Source organism: Trichinella spiralis (assembly GCF_000181795.1).
Source record: "Trichinella spiralis strain ISS 195 chromosome Unknown Scfld4, whole genome shotgun sequence".
Taxonomy (NCBI): Eukaryota; Metazoa; Nematoda; class Enoplea; order Trichinellida; family Trichinellidae; genus Trichinella; species Trichinella spiralis.
Window position 1 is genome coordinate 165389 of NW_003526943.1, and position 21529 is coordinate 186917.

The 21529-nt window shown below is 30.1% G+C and overlaps 6 protein-coding genes across 6 annotated transcripts; 3 read left to right on the plus strand and 3 right to left on the minus strand.

Moving 5' to 3' along the window:
- Positions 1-1326: 1326 nt before the first annotated feature.
- Positions 1327-2240, plus strand: Tsp_00024 (hypothetical protein). The gene is made up of 2 exons (XM_003375788.1): positions 1327-1541; positions 1790-2240. Exons 1-2 carry the CDS (start codon positions 1327-1329, stop codon positions 2238-2240), a joined length of 666 nt encoding a protein of 221 aa, XP_003375836.1.
- A 1801-nt stretch (positions 2241-4041) lies between these two features.
- On the plus strand, positions 4042-5978 carry Tsp_00023 (conserved hypothetical protein). The gene is made up of 3 exons (XM_003375789.1): positions 4042-4948; positions 5509-5594; positions 5967-5978. Exons 1-3 carry the CDS (start codon positions 4042-4044, stop codon positions 5976-5978), a joined length of 1005 nt encoding a protein of 334 aa, XP_003375837.1.
- A 169-nt stretch (positions 5979-6147) lies between these two features.
- Tsp_00022 (activating signal cointegrator 1 complex subunit 1) lies at positions 6148-7572 on the minus strand. The gene is made up of 4 exons (XM_003375790.1): positions 7558-7572; positions 6719-6855; positions 6327-6425; positions 6148-6238 (listed from the first exon to the last, which is right to left on the minus strand). Exons 1-4 carry the CDS (start codon positions 7570-7572, stop codon positions 6148-6150), a joined length of 342 nt encoding a protein of 113 aa, XP_003375838.1.
- A 1506-nt stretch (positions 7573-9078) lies between these two features.
- On the plus strand, positions 9079-11356 carry Tsp_00021 (secretin receptor). Its single transcript, XM_003375791.1, has 6 exons — positions 9079-9112; positions 9655-9822; positions 10164-10415; positions 10629-10829; positions 10882-11013; positions 11214-11356. Exons 1-6 carry the CDS (start codon positions 9079-9081, stop codon positions 11354-11356), a joined length of 930 nt encoding a protein of 309 aa, XP_003375839.1.
- Positions 11357-11964: 608 nt separating this feature from the next.
- On the minus strand, positions 11965-16802 carry Tsp_00020 (putative actin-binding protein anillin). The gene is made up of 16 exons (XM_003375792.1): positions 16795-16802; positions 16578-16653; positions 15791-15911; positions 14437-15731; positions 14176-14363; positions 14018-14070; positions 13738-13964; positions 13585-13689; positions 13342-13468; positions 13108-13280; positions 12847-12901; positions 12666-12764; positions 12496-12575; positions 12335-12439; positions 12154-12290; positions 11965-12091 (listed from the first exon to the last, which is right to left on the minus strand). The coding sequence occupies exons 1-16, from the start codon at positions 16800-16802 to the stop codon at positions 11965-11967; spliced, it is 2976 nt and encodes a 991-aa protein (XP_003375840.1).
- A 2589-nt stretch (positions 16803-19391) lies between these two features.
- On the minus strand, positions 19392-20831 carry Tsp_00019 (hypothetical protein). The gene is made up of 2 exons (XM_003375793.1): positions 20678-20831; positions 19392-19915 (listed from the first exon to the last, which is right to left on the minus strand). The coding sequence occupies exons 1-2, from the start codon at positions 20829-20831 to the stop codon at positions 19392-19394; spliced, it is 678 nt and encodes a 225-aa protein (XP_003375841.1).
- Between the last annotated feature and the right edge of the window lie 698 nt (positions 20832-21529).

Below are 21529 nucleotides of genomic sequence, written 5' to 3' on the forward strand. Positions count from 1 at the left end.
TTCATTATAAGAAAACTATCACTAGTTGTTTATGTAATTTATGAACCTTTAAAAATTTTAGTGGGTTCAGAAAACAACAGCAAAACTTCTATAAATAAAAGCATACATTAAAATGAAATGTGAAATATATTAACTGTCAAATTTTACATCCAAAGTGTCACTAATGCATTATAAATAAATATAAAGTACAGTAACAATATAAGTAAGAGTAATTTTAGAAATATTTGGTAAAGCCTGTTAATCTACTGATACATTTGTCGACAGCTTTATTAATGATAATTATTGCATAATTTGCAGTTTCGAGCACTACAAAACAAACAAAATTGAATAAATGCTTCTTTCAATGAAGTGAATTCGAATAGATCGAACAAATGCTTCTCAGTATTTTCCATAGCATATTCTCAGTAATTTCCATGTGATGTAAGCGATGAATATTTATTTGTCAAAATTTTAATTAGATAAAATTCATGGGTAATTCATCATGTGCATATAGCCCTTCAATTTGAAGTCTCAGCATATACACGTAACTTTAAAATGATTAAATTAATTTCATTTACTTTAAAAGAATGTTTGAATCTCCAAACATGTTTGCAGTACTTTCTGGCATTTAACCATTTTTAAATCGATCTTTTCATTATATTTATCACTTTCATTAATTAATATCTGCTTTTGCTAAAATAATTACTCAGGTAAGTCTCACATCTTACTCTGATGACAAAATAAAAAATATGTCAACACACTTTACGATATTCTAATTAGCCACTTGATGAATTTTATTTACTCAAAACTGCAAGTGTAATTAAAATAATCAACATTCGGTGTGATGTTGCAGTTAAAATTGAATTGTGAATTGCTTCATGAAAATTTTTTTTGAAATAAATTTTCCATTGTTTTCACAAAAAACAATGCTGTTTTCGATGACCTTTCGTTCAAATGTAGGTTAAGAGATCAAAAAGCAGCCAAATTATGAATGCTATATTTTATTAAATGCATTAATAAAATTAAACGTAAAAGTAATTATTACTTGTTATGTTTATGTTAAGTAAAAATTTATCATTTATTTGTGCAATGTTTTTCATTTTTGTTTGACATATCTTGAAAGTCACTTCTTTTTACAGACTGAATTGAAAGCATTCTAATTGACAGTCACGTTTGAATTTGTTGCTTGAAATAAATGTATGCTTGATAAGCGCGACTTTTTCCAAAATGAAGCGAATACGATGTCGTACTGCGAAGCGCCGAAGTGCAACAACAACAACAACAACAACAACAACAAAAACAAAAACAACAACGAGAAAGCAAATACCAACTGATGAAGAGAAAGAAATGTTTTCAAAAGTGGATTCCCGATCGATTATTAATTCAATGAAATGTAGTGTTCTGATAATGAAAGCTCTGGAACAACGCTTTAATCAGTACAAAAAGATGAGATATGATTTGCTGTTGGAAATGCATGAAGAAAAACGAAAATTAGCACTTGAAGGGAAACTGCCAAACATGATAGCAAAGACACAGCAGTTGAACGAAATGCTTCTTCAACGGTATTGGCTTATTTTTTTTTAATTTACATAAAATAATAATGTTCTTTTAACAGATTACTTGTTAAAGCAAATAAATAGTGTTGCTAGTTACTTCTGGTATTTTTTATTGGTGTAATTATTTATTTTTTTCACTTTTTTTAAAAGTTGTAACGAATCGAACAATTTCTAATGAATTAACTAGTTGTATATATATCATTTTTATCTTACTTAACACCTTAAATACATTAAGTTCATGCGATATTTTTTAGAATTAAAGAATTTCGGGCGCAAAGAGATTCAAAAAAAGCATTTTTAAAGTTGAACACAAAAGTTAATCTAGTGACTGAAGTGGATAGTGCGAATGAAACGAAACGTATACAAATGCGCAATTTGGAGTGCTGTATTCAAATGAGGATTAAAGCGTTGGATGAAGAATATCTCAATGCAGCAGTGCATGCTGAACTTCGAGTACGACGAGAATTACATCGTAGTGATCTTAAGCCAGTTTCAGTTGACTTTGCCGAACGTCCCAATGGTCCAAATACAAATGAAAAACGGAAACAGCCGTTGATGACTTTTGGTCCCATGGTTGTTAATCAGTTACCAGATGAAAAAACGGCTTACATTTCGGAAGTGATACGTGGTGCTGTTTTGCGCAGAACTTTAGAAAATGATATGCAAGCGATCCTCAACCCTTCCAGTCCATCAGATACTGAATGAATATTCCACTCTAGTTGAGAACATTTTGTTAAGAAAAAATAATCATCACATTTCATGTTAGTTGATGTTACTAGCGATACTTCTTTGATTATTTTAATGTTAAAAGTACGCTTTTGTTAAGTTTCATCTTTAATGATTAGTCCAGATGTTGTAGCTTATATAAAATTTTCATTTATGCAATCATCGAAATTTAGTCTTGTATCATGAATATTTTAATGTGAATAATTTTAATAACTCAAATTGAATAAAGGAATGTTAAACTGTCGAAATAAGTCATCTTATGGAGGGAAATCAATGCATAAATGTATTTTAAAAAATGTATAATATAGTACGCTGTTTTTCAAAGAAGCATGTTAAAAGCTTCCCCTAATTGATTTCACGTGACCAGTTAGTTCTGCACACCCCTTGAGATGCAATTCGAATATATATACGAAAATATTCAATGCTGAAATAAAATATTTGATCAATTTATGAAGTTTTTAAATGTACTACGCTAAAAGTGATTTGAAATTTAACCACATTAAAACTAAAATTCCAATTTTGCTATTAAATATTACAGATAACTACAATCATAATATTCATACTGTGGAATTAAATTACAGTAAACAAAAAGCAAGTTCATTTATATTTAACAATTGATTGAAGAAAAAAATCACTACATTGATAAATGAACATTATTTTGATATTCTACAACATAAAACAAATTACATTTTAATATAGCACAAATGATGATAATTCAAATGATTTGTAGAAAGAATAACAACTTAAGTTGCAAAAATATATAAGCTGATGTTTTTGTAAAAAGATAACTACACTCTATAGGAATTCACTGTATAAATTAAAAAGTGCATACATTTACCATTTTCACAGACTACTAGAAAAATAGTTCAGTGATAGAACTTAAATTCTATCGGTACACTGGTAATATCCATTACTTTCAAATGCATATCGCTGCGACAAATGAAGCGAAAGTGATGGTTGTATCCCAAAGTCAAAGTCAGCGAAAAGCTAAAAACAAATAAAAATCTTAACTGTGAAAAGATCAAAAGAATTTGTATGTGCGCATGTCATGCAAAGAATTCTTAAACTCGTCAACTTTTAATTATTACTCCACTAAAAAGACATCTTTACAAGATTTATTTATTTAAAATTATAATGAATAAAAATTTAATCAAAATGAAAAAAAACTGAAACAAAATTCAGATAACATTTCTGAGCAGTAGGCAAAATAAATATAATAATTTGCTGACGTACGTACAATAATGATCTTATTAAATAAAATGAACTTCAGTTTTTAAATAGAGCCACAAAGAATATTACTTTTTATTAAGTAACTGAAAAATAAAGATATAAGGATTATACAAATACTGACGTCTCATACAACGCAAACAAAGGAATAAATATTTCAAGATGCTTTATGTTCTTTTCTCTTTTAAATGCACCATGAAAAATATAATTACTAATATTAATTTGATAACAATGCTTATAAAAAATGAAAATCTAATTAACGCAAACGCTGTTAACTGAAAATGATAATAAAATAAAAATATAAAAAGAATAATGCAATCGCACACAATCATTTTCCATTTTGATAAAGAAATAAATAGCTTCACTTTTACGTAATACATATGCGTCTATTATGAAACATCAGATCTTTCTAAATGTAGTTCTATGTTACAGCAGAGAAATCAAGTTCAGATAAATGAATACAACAGCTAATCAAACAAAGCTGACATCACAGTACGCGATTAGCGCAAGATGACACCAAGCGTTTCATTCAGGCAGCAGTCCATGCTCAATAATGGTGTATATTTTTGGCTGCATGCAGTTGATAAAAGCGTTGAAATTGTCATCCTCAACAATTTACGTTATAATTTTTCTTTTTTTCACATGCTTGAGAATGTCTAAAACCACGACTGCCAATGAACAGCTTACATCTAAATTGAATAATAGCGCAAACAAAACTCAGATACCAACGAAATTTCCGCCAACTCTGTTCAAACAACGAAGCTTAGAAGGACAATACAAAGATAGCAGCAACGCAGAAGCAACACCGGTACAACTAAAAGCATGCTGTGGGACAAAATGTAAAAATTTTGAAAATTTGATCAGCATGGTTGGAGTGGAATGTTGTGGCACGACACCTGCAAATTTAATTCAAAATATTTGCTGCAAAAATACACTGCATGAACGTCGATCAGGAAGCCGTTATTTTGACAGATGTTGCTCAGAAATACCGTATGCTTCAGATCAAACTTGTTGCGAAGGAAAAGTGTACGAAGGTATCGGTTTAGCATGCTGCGGAAGTGCTGCTTATAATCTGCATGATAAAAAGAAAATTTGTTGTGACCGAGAACTGTATACGATACCATCAAGTTTCATTACAACCGCCTGTTGTGGAAACATGCTGTACAATGCGTGGGATGGAAATGAATTCTGTTGTGGAAATAAAATTTATTCCAGAAAATTCTCGAATGCATGCTGCGTTTGGGACGGGCAAAGTGATAAAGAAGCAGAAGATGCTCAAGGATACAACTTGAATACTGAAATTTGTTGCAACGGAGTGCACGATAGAAAACTATTCGATTCTTGTTGTTATGTACCCGATCTATCTGGACCAGGTTTTTCTAAACCAACGCCCGTCCCTTACAACTCAAAAACTCATTGCTGTGATTACATTGGAGTGAAACCAATCAATCCAAAATCAGGTAAATGTGAAAATTCTTAAAGAACCAAAAGTGAAAATGTACATCTTTTTATTATTGTCATTACCATAACATTATAATGTTGAATCCATTCTTGCCATACTTGTTCATTTCATATTAAATTCCACAATTAAAATTTTTTATGGACAATTTAATGCAATAATTCAATTTGTCTAAACTTTTGAACAATATACATGATTTTAACAAATTATGTTCAACAATGTATAAAATTCAATTTTTTAAATTATCCCATAACTTTCTAATCAATATGCCACTGTATAACCAAGCAATACAAGCAAACTTACAGTAATAAAAGCGCCGCATAATGAAGAAAATTCAATTAATTGCTGTTTGACTTCGTCTTTTTTTTCATTTAAGTATATTTATAAAAAAAATTTTGAATGCAAAACATGTGCACGTGAACAAACATAATTTAATTTATTTCTACGACATCTCAACCGACAAGCCCTTATTCATAAGCATAAAAAACTACTTACCTAGGGTTTAAAATTTCCACCAGATTTTTCAAGTAAAAACGTTTTTTCATATATTTTATGTTTCAGTTTTATTTCCTAATTCTACTTCTCTAAGATACACGATTTTCTCAACTGCTGTCAATGAAACAATGAAGGCACAAAGATTAAAAGTGGTTAGCAAAATCAAAAAACAGTGGCTTTATCATGTTAAAAAACTTTTTAAAGCAGAATTTAATTGAGCATAATTGACAGTTAAAAAACACTACACACAAGAATTCCAATGTAACCAAGAGCAAAAAATCTCAGTGCAGATTACATCAATACAGAGAATAGAACTAGGGTAAAGAGTCAAGCCGAGAAAAAAATATTAACAATGTTGACCGGCCATTTATGGATAAGAGCAAATCTCAAACTAGTGGATGTATTCTCTTCAAAATTTTCACTGAGGGGAACAACCCAATGTATAAAATCATGCATGGCATTTTACAATAAACAACGCAATAAAATAATTAATTACCATTGAAAAATACCTTCACATATTTCAGCATAAGTTTTAACTGCCCAATTAAATTAAGTTCAATTAAACTTTCCTCAGACATCAAAAATAAAACAATACCTTTAAAATTTTTCTGGCATCAAATGGCACTCGACGCTGTTTATTCGTCTCCCCATCTCCAATTTTATCAGACACTTCTTCTGAGTCACTTCCATGTTGAAACACATTATTTAAAAGAGTAACATGCAGTTTAACGTGTTCAAATTTGTTAATGAGCAAACCAGAAGTTTCAAAGTGCTCACATACTTTGTCAACAAACTGCTGAAATCTATAAGAAATAATTCACATACAACAGAGAAAAAACATAATAGCAGAATAAAAAATCACATATTAAAAGAAGTAATGCTACCTGTCTAATTCTTCAACAGAATCAAATTCAACCTTTCCATATAGTACATTAACATTTGCAGGATCGTCGTTCATAATTTCTATACCATGCAATCGACAACTGACATTACTCAAATCTTTTTTTAATATCGGTCTAATAAAAATTTCAAAAAATTTTATTGATACGTAGTAATGATTATATTTATTTCATTTATTATTAATCATAACAGTTTTGGTTATTTAAGTATTTTCACAATTTTACTAATTGGATAAACTTTAAATTTTATATATCACATATTTTAATAATTCAATTTGAATTATTACTTAGTTTTTGTTTAAAATTAATTTATTTTTTCGGAAATTATAAAAAATTTATAGTTTCAGTTTAAAACAAAAAATCAGAAGAGTACTTACAGCACTACTGATTCTTTACATTGATGAAGAAGTTCTCTGGCAATCTTACGTTCATTTTCATTCATTAATACCAACGTTCCTACCGTAAGATGCAGTCGATTTGGATTTTGAAACAAATCTTTACAAATATTGTTACACTAAAATAATTAAAACATCAACATTATTTTTGCAAACCACTATCTAGGATAAATTTAATACTATTCTTGATTTATGTAAATAAATTTACAAAAAATATCTCACTTACTTCTAAGCATTCCTTTAAAACAGAGTCTTTAAAATTTTCAAAATTAGCAACGATTTCCGAAGCAGTAAATGGAATGGAAAGAAAATGAGTAAATGACTGGTGCAAACGCGCGGCATTTACTATCATCATGATTCGACGAGCGCAAGACATAACGGAATATTTCGTTTCACCCTTAACAGCTAAACAAATAAGCATAAATAAATAAATAAAAGTCATAATACGTATTATAATAAGAAGCAAAGAAAATCAAAAGGAATGGTAGATAAAACGAAAAAGATTAAAATATGGGAATACGTACTATTTACAACTAATACATTCTGAATATTCTAATTAAATCATAACTCAAATAAATATATAATTAAGTATAAAATTGATCAGAAATTTAATAAACTATCCTTTGCAATTCAATATTACGCACTGACTGGAAGCCGTTCTTCCTGATTTGGTACTGTAATTTTTGTATTTGTTTCTTTTTCAAGCCTATGTTTTGTTTCTTTTTTGCGACCAACTATGTAACCAAAATACGAATTTGCTATGTTCAACGTAGCTAACACGCTTTCTGATGTTTCTTCTGTAATTACCACTCCTTCAATACCTTCACATATTTCATTTTCTGCGTTTAACTGACCTAAAAAAATAAAATTGGATCCAAATCTTTAAACAAAATATTAAATGTCGGTCGTTCATTAAAAAGTAAAACACTTGCTTATATCATCATTCCTAATTTCATCGTTATATTTTGGATATTTTATTGCCATTCTTCTATAGCAGCGACCATCAACATAATACAAATAAGGCTTCATTACATCCATTCCAAAGTGCTTATGAAATATTCAAAAAACAAAATGACGAATTACTGCAGAAGAGGTATAACTAACGTGACGTAACTTTCAATTTTTCAAAATTTTCAGAAATAAAAAACAACTGTCAATGTTTCACTTTAAAATTTTATTCAAATACTAAATTGCTTTTAAACAAATCTGCACAATCGTGAATGAAATTTAAGAAAACATTTAAGAAGTAAAACGAAAGAATGTAAACGTAAATTTAAAGATATTAAAGAACAAATAGCATCCGCAACGTTTCAGTTTAGGGTAAAAAGTATAATTCTATAAATAATTTAACAAAAAAAGTATTTTATATAAAATTTATTAAATTTCCTTTTTTCTTTAATTTCAAAACTTTAAAAATAAGATAAAGTTTGTCAAATAAAAATGAAAGAATACTGTAATTTGATCGCTGAAAGAAATAATCACTCGTAAAGAATACTGATTTAAATTGGACAAAAATTCGAAAAAACTATTTTTACAAATTGAATGTAAAAAAATTATATGATGTAAAAATTCATCATTATTCTTGCGGTAAAATTTAATTGAAGGAAAGGCTGTGCATTTTCTGCTCTTTTTCTTTTCTTTCAATAATTTCTTTTATAATATCATGAATATATGAATATTTCTTTAACGGATATGAAGTACTGCACCGTTAATTGAATTATAAAATTAATTCTGTGAACGGACGACGACCAAACTAAATTTACTGATGTATTTATTTTATCATAAAAAATCGAATGGTTTCACTTGTTGATCAGAGAGTTAACAGGATAGAGCGTTAATTATTTGACTAAGTAAATAAGAAAAGAATTATCAGTACAGTAATGTGAATAATGGCAAACATATAAAACATGATATGATTCAGATGTGTAGAGTGTAATAGAAAAAAAAGAATTAAATGTTGCATTGTTGAAACAAAAGAATTTTAAGAAATTAGAAGTTTACAAAATATAAATTTTGTAGAACAGAACAAATGTAGAATTAAACAGGTGCAGATGTAATTAAAGAAATAATTTAAATGGATCTTAAAAATCAGCAATCAAGAGAGAGTATTGTTGAAGAAGCATAATTTGTTGTTAGCCAAAGTAAACAAGGAGGTCTTGTTGAAAATGTAAAAGCCAGTTTTTAATCAATATTGAATTGGAAAGAAAAGAATTGAAAAGATGCAACGTTGTTTCGGCATATTCTTGAAAACCTGCCATGACAATGATCCTAAATCAGCGTCACGATTTGATTGAATTCTTTGATGAAAACAAAAACTGCTGGTTATTTATGCTTTGCAACTTATGCAAGTTTGCAAAAGCTTTCAGAAAAGAACTGGTTAGTTCAATTTCATCACTTAAACAGAAGCAGAATGATTCATCGATATTCTTGCTGAGGCATGAATAATTTTAATAGATTTGCTGATCACCGGTTAACATCGTTCAGCCATATTTTCTTGAGATTTTTTCTTATTCAATTTCACATTTTCCAAAACATCTATAATACATGGAAAAGTTGAAAAACATTACAATGCCTTTGACACTCTTTATTTTCATATCAGGTACAGTATGATTGACTATTGATGCAAAAAATTAAAAAAAATATTTGAATATTTTAAAAATATACTTGAATTGAAATTTAATAAAATTGAAAACCTTAAATGCAATTATTCGTAGACAGTATTTAAATCAATTGTATTTGATGGTAAAGTTGGTTGTTATGACGGTCCAAATTTATTAAAAGTATATATTTTTGTCCAAAAAATAATGAAATCACATTGATTTTTTATTTACAGTCATTTACTTTAGACAAAAAATAGAAAATACAAAAATAATATTTTAATTTAAAAGAAAAAAGCATAGTTTTTAATTATTTTTTAGCGATTTATGCTTGCCCAGATGAATTGTACTTAGATACTGATGAAGTTTCAAAACAGCCGATTTTGTGCTCTCAGGATGTAGATTGCAGAGAAGAAAGTAATTGCATTTATTCGCCTTCTCTCAATGACAATTATTGCTGTATGAAAACTGCCATCCCAGGAAGATCAGGTAAATGTTCATTTAAATTTTTTTTATTTGCATACTTCTTATTTTACTATATCTATAAAAAGTTTATCCATTGTATATCAATTGGACAAATTATAATTCAATATATTATAAGATAACACAATTAAAAAATCTTTTAAATATTTCCCCAATCTTTTTGTAATTTAATACTTGTTATCTTCATTTTTAGTTAATTGTAGCAATTGCTAATTAATTTTTAGCATTATATTTCAGTAAATTTTTGAATTGATTTTTTGAATTATTAGTCAGCATTTGACGGATCAGTTGAATGTTCAGTGTTTGATCAAGGTTAAAAGATTTTTCTCTCTTTGATATATTTTTAGTTTCTGTATGCATGGAATCCAGAATGGAAAACTCTGAATTTAACTTTTGCAATTTATCCGACAACAGTATTCAATGTGCAAGCAATCAAGAATGCCAATACAGCAGTTATTTGAACGACTTTATTTGTTGTGATTTATCTGAAGACTTTTTACTGCCATTAATTGATGCAGAAATGCTGCTTCGAAGCGAAATTCCAAATCCGCTTTATAAAATTGAGCACAATTTACAAGAAAGATATGTTTTACCGTTCAGTAATGTTTAATTTTTTTATTTTTTTGGATTTCAGTCATTTATAAACTGACTAGTTTTATTTATAAATTTAATGGAATTAAAATTATTTTTAATCGAAAATTTTGATAATAATGTTTAAACTTTGCCAGAAAATGTGTAAACAGTGAATTAGTTGAAGTTTAATATCGTGTGTTAGAGTAGAGAATTAATTTAAAAAGAACTGCCTTGATCAGAATTGTTGTTCATCGCTTTAGATGAACGTTATATTGCACAGTCAATATGTGAACATCGAAAGCCATTATACATTAATGGTCAACCTCAAATTTGTAGCATCAGTATGGGTTGTCCATTCGGCTACACTTGCATTTTCTTTATCACTTCTGAAAAGGGGTTTTGTTGTCCGGATGTCACAGCTGATGATGCTTTAGATTCTGGTAATTTTATTGCCGTTATTATTATCATCAATAAAATCAATACAATATTTAGATAATGGATGTTTGCCTGGACAACGTCCGTACATTTTGCGACTGTACAATGAACCAGCTCATTGTGAGCCAAACGCAGTGGCAAATCGATGCCCTAAAGGATATAATTGTCAATTTAGTGGCCTGTATCAAAGTTTTATTTGTTGTAAACCAGTAAGAAAAAACTGGCTTTGAAATGTTTCTGCGATTAAAATTTTATATTTATTTAAAGTTTAAATGCTAACTTTCAAACTCACCATACATTGTGTAAATTGTTCAGTTGAAATTAATAAATGACAGTGACCATCTGTTTAGATTAGTTCATTGTTTGTTGGAATACATTGTTGAATGAAGGGTTTTCTCCCGGTGTTGTGTATCCTCATACGGAAAATTATCATGCTAAGATAATAAACAGTCATCAGTTAATCAGACGGCAAGCACAGGTACAGAGCATTTGTGAAAAAGCACCAAATAGCATAGTAAAACTACAATCCTGAGAGCCGCGAGGAATACAAATTGAGGAGCGACCAAAAGTTAAATAATATTTATGTTGTGTGCGAGTATCGTCATTATTATACACTGGAGAATATTGTGTGTGTGTGTGTAGGTGTAGGTAGGCGTTTCTATTATTTGCATATATTTGTGTGTCTCTTCATTCCTCATTTAATAAAAGCAGTGGTGTGTTTTTACTTGTCTGTGTATTAAGAATTCTTACTCCTGCAGAGTGAATTTAATAGAACAACATTCTAAAAATGCAACGTGAAGAGAAATAAAACATCTACTGAATGTGCGAGCGGTAAAACTTCAATATAAATCAACTTGTCACATGTCCGCTTTTAATATGAATTAATTAATAAGTTGAAGCAATATTAAATAAATGTCGATTGCCACAATAAAAAAGTAACGTTATAATGCATAAACTAATTTATTTCAAAAGAATACATGAATGTATGATTTCAAATACTACTGAATATGAGTAGATAAAATGGAAGCATTGAAAACAAAAATGATTGACTATTCAGTAGAGATTATATATAATTATTTATATAAATCATTATAAATCAATTTTAAAAATTATTAAAATCCTGTAAAACTAAAATATATTTCATAACGCTATGCTTCCTGTTTTCATTCCATCATCCACTCTCCACAATCGTGTATGGTGTAAAGCACGCTCTAAACTATCAACCCATCGAATATATTCTTCATCATTGTCAGCGGAAAAAATGTGCCTAACGATGAAAAAAACAAATCATTAATAATGGAATAAACCAGTGCAATGCTTAACACTTACTTGTATGTGGTGTTTTCAGAACTATCAAGATTAGGGATTTCCAAAAATATCAAATTATTTCGAGTAGATAGCCCTTCTGATTCAGCACGTACATGTTCGTTAATGCAAGACTGCAGTTCAATAACTTTCAATGGCTCCTAAAATATTCTTCTGTTATTCATAAACATTTATCATTCTTTACCTTTTGAATATCTTCAGGAAAACGCCAAAATTTTAAAACACCTTCCGCAAGAACACCATAATACAAGTGCCAAACGTGTGGTACTTTACTGTCATCGAACACATTCTAAATCCAAACATTGTAATTTTACGGTAGTCATCACACAAATTTTTTAAAATTACCAAAAGGCCGGATTCTTTAACAGCACTCGCATTTTCAGCACAACATCGGAAATTCAGTATAACCACACCTTGCACGGGAGCTATATATTGCATCTATAACAAAGGATTTCAATACTGTTAAGTTAAACAAATTTCATTCATTTAAATAAATGCCTTTTCAAAGTTAAAACGTGTTCGTTGGACTGTTTCCAGACATATGTCAAGTTGACCAACCATATTAAATCTAGTATCCATCAGACCAGACGGCCCACCAATACTTACTGTTCCACCTACAATTTCGTATAAGAAAACAGATCACTATAAAACAATAACTCAAAATTGGCTTCTACATACATTTCATTTTCTTCAAACTGTCGCCATTTATATGGTACTTCATTTCATGTGGTATTTCTTCTCGTCCGGTGATCTTAAAATATTTTTGTTATTCATTTTATTTCAAAATCTAAATTAACAAATATATTATAAATGTAATAATAATTTACAGCCGTGAATACATTTTACTTTACATTAAATAAAAATTAAAATAAATTAATAATTATTTTTGATAAATGTTAGCTTAAATAACTTCCTGTATTCTTTTTTAATATGTGTTTTCTTTGGAAATCTACATACCAAAGAATAGAGCTCCAGAGTGACGCGAAAATCAGGTGGCAGATGAGTAAATTGGAAATAATTCGTAAATTCCAAACGTCCCGCTTGCTTCCCATCATCACTTGTAACCATGTGTGTTGCATGCACTGTCTCACGATATTTCAACAAGCATATAAAATAATACATTATTCTGTCTAAACACAAATGTATAAATGAATTAGAATATTCATTTCAAAAATCTGAATAAAAAAACACCTGTTTTGTTAATATTATCATTCACCCAATCACGACGAAGTGGAATAGAAATATGTGAAACAGTCAGAGTACCGAGTGGACAATTCGGTTGAAAATCGACACGGTTTTGAACACAAATCCCCATACGCTGCAATTCTTGATCAATACATTTTTTTCTTTCAGCTATAAACAAAAATATGTAATGAAAGATAAAAATGAAAAGCAAATTCTACTTGAAAGTAGCAAAGCCTTTTGTGCATCAACCTCTTCTCTAGAACCGCGAAATTCTTGCATAGACTGGCACAAATTCAATGCTCGACTCGCTTGATGAATTTGTTCCAATTGGATTTTTAATGCTGCTCTCAACGACTGAAATAAAATTAAACATTGCTATATTAAATCTAATAAAATATGAACAATGCCTACATCAGCTTTAATATGATAATTTTCTAATAGTGTATCCAATTTCATGGACTCAGCTTGACCGTCTGATGCGTCTTCATTTTTCGATTGCGGTAGTTTGTATATCAGTCGATGAGGTGTACTTTCAGACATGTAATTTTTAACGTGATTACGATAACTAGAAACAGAACGAAGGACACTGGAGCCACGTGGCTTGTTTTCTTTTGTCATCACTGGGGTTTCTAAATATGACTTTAACAATATTTCACTCGTTAATATGTTAAGAACAACATACCCATCTGATCTTCCGGCGAAATTACGCTGCTGGTGCAAGTGTAGTCGATATCACTAAATTATAATCAACATTTATTTTCCAAATAAATTAAAACTGTTCAAATTGGACAAAACTACAACTGATTTAAGCTAAAAGCCAAAACTTATTTAATATCTAACCTGTTCACATTATTCGCAACCGAACTGTTATGACTACAGTTTTCAAATGAATCATCCTGAGGTTGCTCAATTATGCTATCGTCCTTTCTTTCGCACTCTTCTTCGTACTTTTCAACAGTTTCAACATCACTTGAATCAGACGGGACAATTTCTGCTTCCTTGTCCGAGGTTTCTTCTCCTTTCACATCCTAAAACGAATGAACAAACATGCAAAATTGAAATCGGTAATAATTGAAACAAAAAAAATAATATAAATAATACATTTGTTAGTTCAACATTTTTGGATACTGCATCTTCGACTCGTTTTTCCCAACATGAACGCAACCGCTTCACTTTATCATTCGAAATTTCAAAAGGTTCTTCGGCAAGCTCTCTCTGTGGAGATTTACGAATAATAGCGCATTCCACTTTTTCATTAACTGCTGCGTTATCAACTTTCTCTCCTGAAGTTCCAACTTTAAACTTTCTAGATGGAACAAACCGAGGTCCGGGTAACTGAGAGCCGCCTTCAAACTGCTTTGTCAATGAAGCAACTAAACCTGCAGGAATGAATGCAGACGGGCTCAAATCAGCATTCTTTGCACGGCATTCTTCCAATAAATTAATATTTGATTGCTCATCATCCATTTTTTCAGTTTGTTTTCCTTCAAAATCACTTTTCTGTTTTAGGAATTTATACGGAGAATTAATCACATAATCATTAATGTAAGGCTTTTCTGAAACAAAAGCCTCTATTCCACAATCTTTCCTGACTTCTTCTGTATAACGTTCTACTGGAGACTGATATTGCAAGCTCACCGAAGAAACAACTCTCTCATTATTTATATCGTCGACTACCGATTCGTCTTGGTTGCAATTTTTAGGTAATTCAACTGCTTCACCAGGATAGCTAATTTTATCATTTTCAGAAGTCATTTTAACAGCATCACTTTCTGAGCTAGTAACAACACTGCGCCAATTTCTGTTCAGTACAGGAGAAGAAGTTCCCAATGCTGTACGCCTTGGAGGAAGATTCCGATGCACAGCAGGTTTGTATTCATATTCAAAAGCTTCATATTCTGCAGCTAATGCTTTGAATCTAGCTTTCCTGCTTTTAATTCCTTCACAAGGACTATCCCTTTTACCAATTTCTGCATTGCAACTTTCATTTAAACCAAGTTCATTTTTAGATATCTCAATATCCGCTGTGCTATACTTCTCACTTTCTTCTTGTTTGCGTAATTTCTTCGATGGTGATGAAAAACTTTCACATTTCAATTCAGAAGATTGAAAAGTCAATTTCTGATCAGATACTCTTCGATCTGGAGTCAGTGGCATTGGTAAAAATCGGTCAACAACAACACGCTCTGCTTGTTCTTCTTCATTCCCAGCCTCATGCGTAACTTCAGCAGCTTCGTTTAGAAATGCACTTTCTGTTTTTTGTCTTTCAGCAAAACTTTCACTGTTAGCATTTTCAACCATATTTTGAAGTTCTTCAATTTCTTTAAAACTCACTCTTTTACATGTTTTTTTCTTTGCTTGTTTTGTATCTTCCATAGGTTCAATTACATCACTACCTGAAAATTAAAGACAAAACATCAAAAAGTGTATTTCTTAACAACAGAAAACATCATACCTTCACAGAATTCCCTCTTTTCCAACAAATTCTCATTCTGATTTTCTCTAATTTGAGGTGCTGACGTGCACACTGCATCGATCACCAAAGAGTTAAGAATGCCTAATCTCTTACCAAATTTCTAAAATTTATAAACAGCTTTTATAAAAAGTCATATTTCAAACTGTCATATCATATTAAAAATATAGATACATTATTGAGAATAGTCAGAAACAAATATGAAGGTCAGCAATTAAAAATCAATCATTTCAATAAACAGAAAAAACTTTCTTCCCTTAAAGATTTTCAACACCATCGTTCTCAGCTCATAAATCATTACGAGTTTTTTTATTTAAAAGTTCTTACTTACAACGTCAGAATCTTTCTAAATTTAAACTGTTCTCAGACATCAAACTCAGAACTCAAACAGATATAAAACAATTGCATCAAAGAATAAACAATTAAAATTTATAAAAAAAAATCTTTAAAAATATCGAAAAAAAACGATGAGAAAATGTCACAAAATAACGATCAACATTTTGCTAATTGTTAATAACTTTCTTCTAATTTGTAAAAAAAATTGGATATAAACTGAAAAACAGTATAAATTTCAATAATTGACTTAAATTAATTACACATTATTCAGTTAAAAAAGCCAATTTTGTCGGAAAAACTTAATAATTTGCAACGAGCAACAACAATTTGGGAAATTTTTTCAACAATAGGGCATTATCTTCAAATAAGTAAAAGAAAATAAATAGATTTCCTTACATTGTCGGAAGCATCCATCGCCAAATAGAATAAAAACAGCTAACATCAAAACTTTCAAAAAGCCAAAAGCGGGACAATATACAGTAAAACAATTGTAATGCAGGTTCAAACAACTGTAAATTTCAAATTTTGAAATTTTGTGATACTTATGAACAACTAGAAATATATAATTTAAATGCTTAAAATGCATCTATTTTTAAAATAATAATGTTTTCATCAAAAGTTGTAATTTATAACAATATATCACTATAAACGGTGCCATTGCCAAATTATTGGTACAAAAATAGGCGTTAAAATAATATTTGGGTAAATAAACTAATAAAAAATTATTTTAAAATAAATTTAAATATTTTTAAAAAATAAATGAAGTTCTGCTATTATTTTTTCAATAAATAATTCTGTAATACTTACGAGAGATTTTTAAGTCAAAAAATTATGTAAAATTATATTCAGATGATTTTTAGATCTTAAAGATGAACACAAAATGCAGTATCAACACTGCATCTTAATATAAATCTCATGAGCAAGCCCCGAAGAATTGGCGACACGATGGCTTTTGGTTATACAAATCGTTCTGTTCATAGGTAAAAACTGCTTTCTGCATTTAGAGTGACATATTAAATATAAGGAAAAGTGCATAATATAAGTATTGGCGGCCACGTTGTAAGAGATTTTCATGGTTGACCGAGGCAACAAGGTACAGTATGAAAAAATATGCGTTGTGATCATAATCGCTTTTGGTTTGTGTTCTCGTTGATTAGTCGTTGTTGTTTGTACTAGTAAAAGTTTGTTTACCCGTTGCGAGTGTTTTTTCCTTTGGTTTTAGAATGGCTACGAAACCTGAAAGAAGTCACAAGAGCACGTCAAGTTGCGATGATCAACCTGATAATTGCGAATTTACAGTATGATTAGCCGAATACGACTAGCGACTCACAGCTCGCATTGTTGTCTTGCGTCCTGTGATTTACGAAATTTGATAACAGTAATAATATCCTCGTTAGGACAGTTTTGCTGAACACAGTACACTTCACTTGGACGAACAGTTATCAACTTCCACTTTCTTTGTAGTACGATATCAGTTGCTAACTGAATACTTCTCGAACAGCAACAACCTGGTCATTTAATATTGATTCGTTGGCACTGATACTTAGCTGAATGATTGATTTCCCATTGAGCAGACTCGGTATTAGCTGTTCGTTGATCTCCTCCAACGTCTTGTGGTTATTTTGGTAACTCTATCAGTAGAATAGCTATACTTTCGATTCACAGCACACATGTTTACAGTGACAAGACTGTAATTTCAGCTAGGCAGGATGGGCATGTTTATTTTGACACAAAGAAAATCTACTAAATAAAAAATCAATTTCGATGCTTTTCTAAAAAAAATAATGTACTTCTCACTGTAGAGAAGAGGAAAAATCATTATTATTATTATTATTATTATTACCATATAACTTAGATTATGTAAACGCTTGTCTAATATTTAAAAATTCACGGTTAGATACTTCGTCAATATAGTTACAGTATGACGGTACTTGAACCTGAAATTTAAATTTCTTCTTAATGTACAATTTCACTTCTTTCCAAAACAGTTAGGCATATACTTTTTATTCTTTCTGGTCTCATAGATGCATTGTGCTCTTTTATTAAAAAAATGAATCAATAAATTATTTTAAAAAATGTGTCTAAACATAGAATATATGATAATGAAAAGATGTTCACCCTTAAATTGACATGACATGATTTGTTTAAGAATGGAACTTAAAAGAGTTTGTTTGCCGTTGAATAGAATGTATAGATAGAATTTTGAAACAAAAACCGTCATCTAGAATTAAAGTTATCCAACGAACTGTCTGCAGATTGTTAAATAGTATTAAAAGTAATATAAAATTGTTTTCATACCATAGTTCCAAATTTGAATTTTCATTTTTTTTCTCTTTTTGATTTGATCATATTCTCACAAGAATTAATTTTCTATGATAATAAGATTTTTTTTGAAAACAAATCCACAAACGCACTTTCTGGTTTAATGTTTGCGAAAATAATTTATATTGAGGTCTCAGAATCGATATTCATCAGTAATCAAATAATGTAGGTAAAAATGATTCATCACAGACTTCGTTATGCACTGTTCCTAATCAACTTAAATGAATTTATATATTGACTTCTCTTGGGTTTTAACATATTCCACTATTCTTTCAGATATTAAACGCCTATATAAAATTTAAATATTTTATTTATAAATTAATAATTTTTTTCAAAATGATAATTTGAAATTGCAAAAATAAATTTTAAAGTAAATCAACAAAAAGAAATGAATAATAATTTATTTATAAGCATTTTATTATTATTGCATTTGCTTTTTATAATTGCGTTATAATTTTTCTGGATTGATTCTTTTCATTCATAATACAAATGGTTTAAAATGAAATGGCAGAACAAAGTGAACTTGTACACAGTACATTATTACTACAAGTTTATACAGTTATATGCATAAAATAAATTTTTTTTTAATTTAGAAATATTAAACTACATCATCAAAGATCGTTCTGATAGAAAAATGGTAACAAACTCTTTACTGAATGACAGAGATGATTGAATTAATAAGCAATAGTCAGAATAATCTTTTTCATTTATACAGCACAAAGTTAAAAAAAATTTTTTGCACATAACATTATTAAAGACAGAAATTGAAACTGTTTCCTGCCCTGTTTGCCATGGCAAAGTTGGTCCAAGTTGGACATTTTTCTACAAAAGAAGAAAAAGGACAAAAAACAGCAAAATACAATGTGTGAATCAACAAATCAATGTTGGAACCGGGGTATATGTTGGAAAAGAACGACGGAAACGACTATTTTCCTAGATATTCTCGCGGAGGCAGGTCGATTCCTTTAATAATCGAATCCAACGCTTGCTCTTTGGTTTTGCCACATGTTAACAAGTACTGCTTTAAATCTCGCCTCCGAGTGCGACACTTTTTATGCACAATTTCCCGAAATGCATGATTGCGTTCAAAAGCTTTGAACTTCCAACCCGGATAATAATGTTCGATTAATTTACAACAGGGCAAAAGACGATCAGGGGGAAATTCGATGCCCGTCTCATATTGGGTGCCGACGAACAGTTCTGACTTTTGTCGACCCTGCAAATTTGACGACAACGAATTCGAAGCAGGCAAAGCAGGCAACCGTCGCATGGCCAATTCCAACGGGTGGTAGACATAATCCAATAACGAGACCAGCGCTTTGCTTGCCGCCCAACCACTAGGCTCTGGCGGATTATCCTTCAGCATCTTCTCAACCACTGAAGCTGGGAACTTGTAACTATGACAACTGCCATGTTCGTCCACAACATTCGTAACAATGTAGCCTCCATCTGAAATTGCGCACTGGCCTTGCAAAGGCAATGCTGACGACATCTGAGCACTTTTCATAAACTCAGACAAAGTCTTACTCGAACACGTTGATATAATTATTCCATCATGTTGTAATGAATTGGACAACAAATTATTATTATTATTATTGTTGTTGTTGTTGTTATTATTATTACTGTTGCTGTTGCTGTTATTGCTGTTGGTGGTGTTGTTACCATTGTTTCTCTTGTTACTATCCTTTGAGAAGTGATTCACATTACTTGAACTAAGGCATGGTAGGCTGTCCAGTATAGATCCGTTGAATGAATTTGTCGTTTCAATGAACGGTTTTTCATCCATCAATAATGGAGAACAACAACGTTTTCTTTTTTTCATATTCATTGCCGCCTGTTGTTGCTTTTGAATACTATTCACACCCCGTTCAATGTTCATCACACGCCGTTCAAGCGAATCAAAGCGACTATCGATTCGTGTTTGCAGTTGTTGTAATGTCGACAAAATCACACCCAAAGCCGACTGCGGTAGTTCATAATTTCCATGTGACGCTTAAAAATAAATTTAAATGTTTATCATTTCATTATCAAAAATTATTTTAATTAAAAAATGAAAATTAACCACATTTTCATCATATAACAAATAAAAAATTTCATTTACAATAGCATCGAGCATACAGTAGAATTTACATACATGCTACTGCTGGATCATTTTTTACATTACTGTTAAATAAGCAAAATAGAAATTTATTTCCAAATTTCATTTTTTACTTTGATATCGCATCATTCCTGCGTGTAATCGCGCATCATGACCATCAGATGCATTCTCTGTCGATCCGCTAGGACACATCGACCACATGGAGACGTCGTGTGATCGTGAAGACAAAGAAGCAGCAGAAAAAACATCAGAACTTGCTGCTTCCATTACTGTAATTTCATACAATACTAAAGAATTAAAATTTTTCAAGTAAAAGGTACTTGTTTATGCATTCTCTGAAGCATTTTTTAATTATCATTTTATCCGACGCTATTTCATCATCATTTGCAAATGCCAGCTCTATGCACAACTATTACTCATCTATTTTTATTTTAATTAATCATTATGGAAACGTTTGAACCAATTTCATCAAAAATTACTAATGTCGCTTTCTTTATTCTTATTAATGTTTCATTCAGGGGGTCAGGGGGGAAAATGTACTTGATGAATAGCATCTGTAAGTTGGTAAACGTTGCAAAAGTGAAGCTTTTCATCATGATAAAGTTGAACAAGTCGGAGGTATATTTTAATAATGCTATTAACAATCATTCATTTATATCGTTAAATCATATATTACAACAATACATACGTATACATATTCACATACAGTACTACATCTTTACACATATTTATTTATAGATGAAAGTAAATCATAAACATAAATCAATATCTAGAATGTAGAAATAATAATTTCCATATACATGCAGTCTCAGTTTTTCGTTGTAATATACATACAAACATCGATTCCAGTATTATATAGCATTAAGAATTAAAATATAAAAAAAACTATTAAGTTAAATCAATAGCTAATAATAAATAAAATAGAACATATGAATTCTTTTCGGCTAGTCATAAATATAAAATAA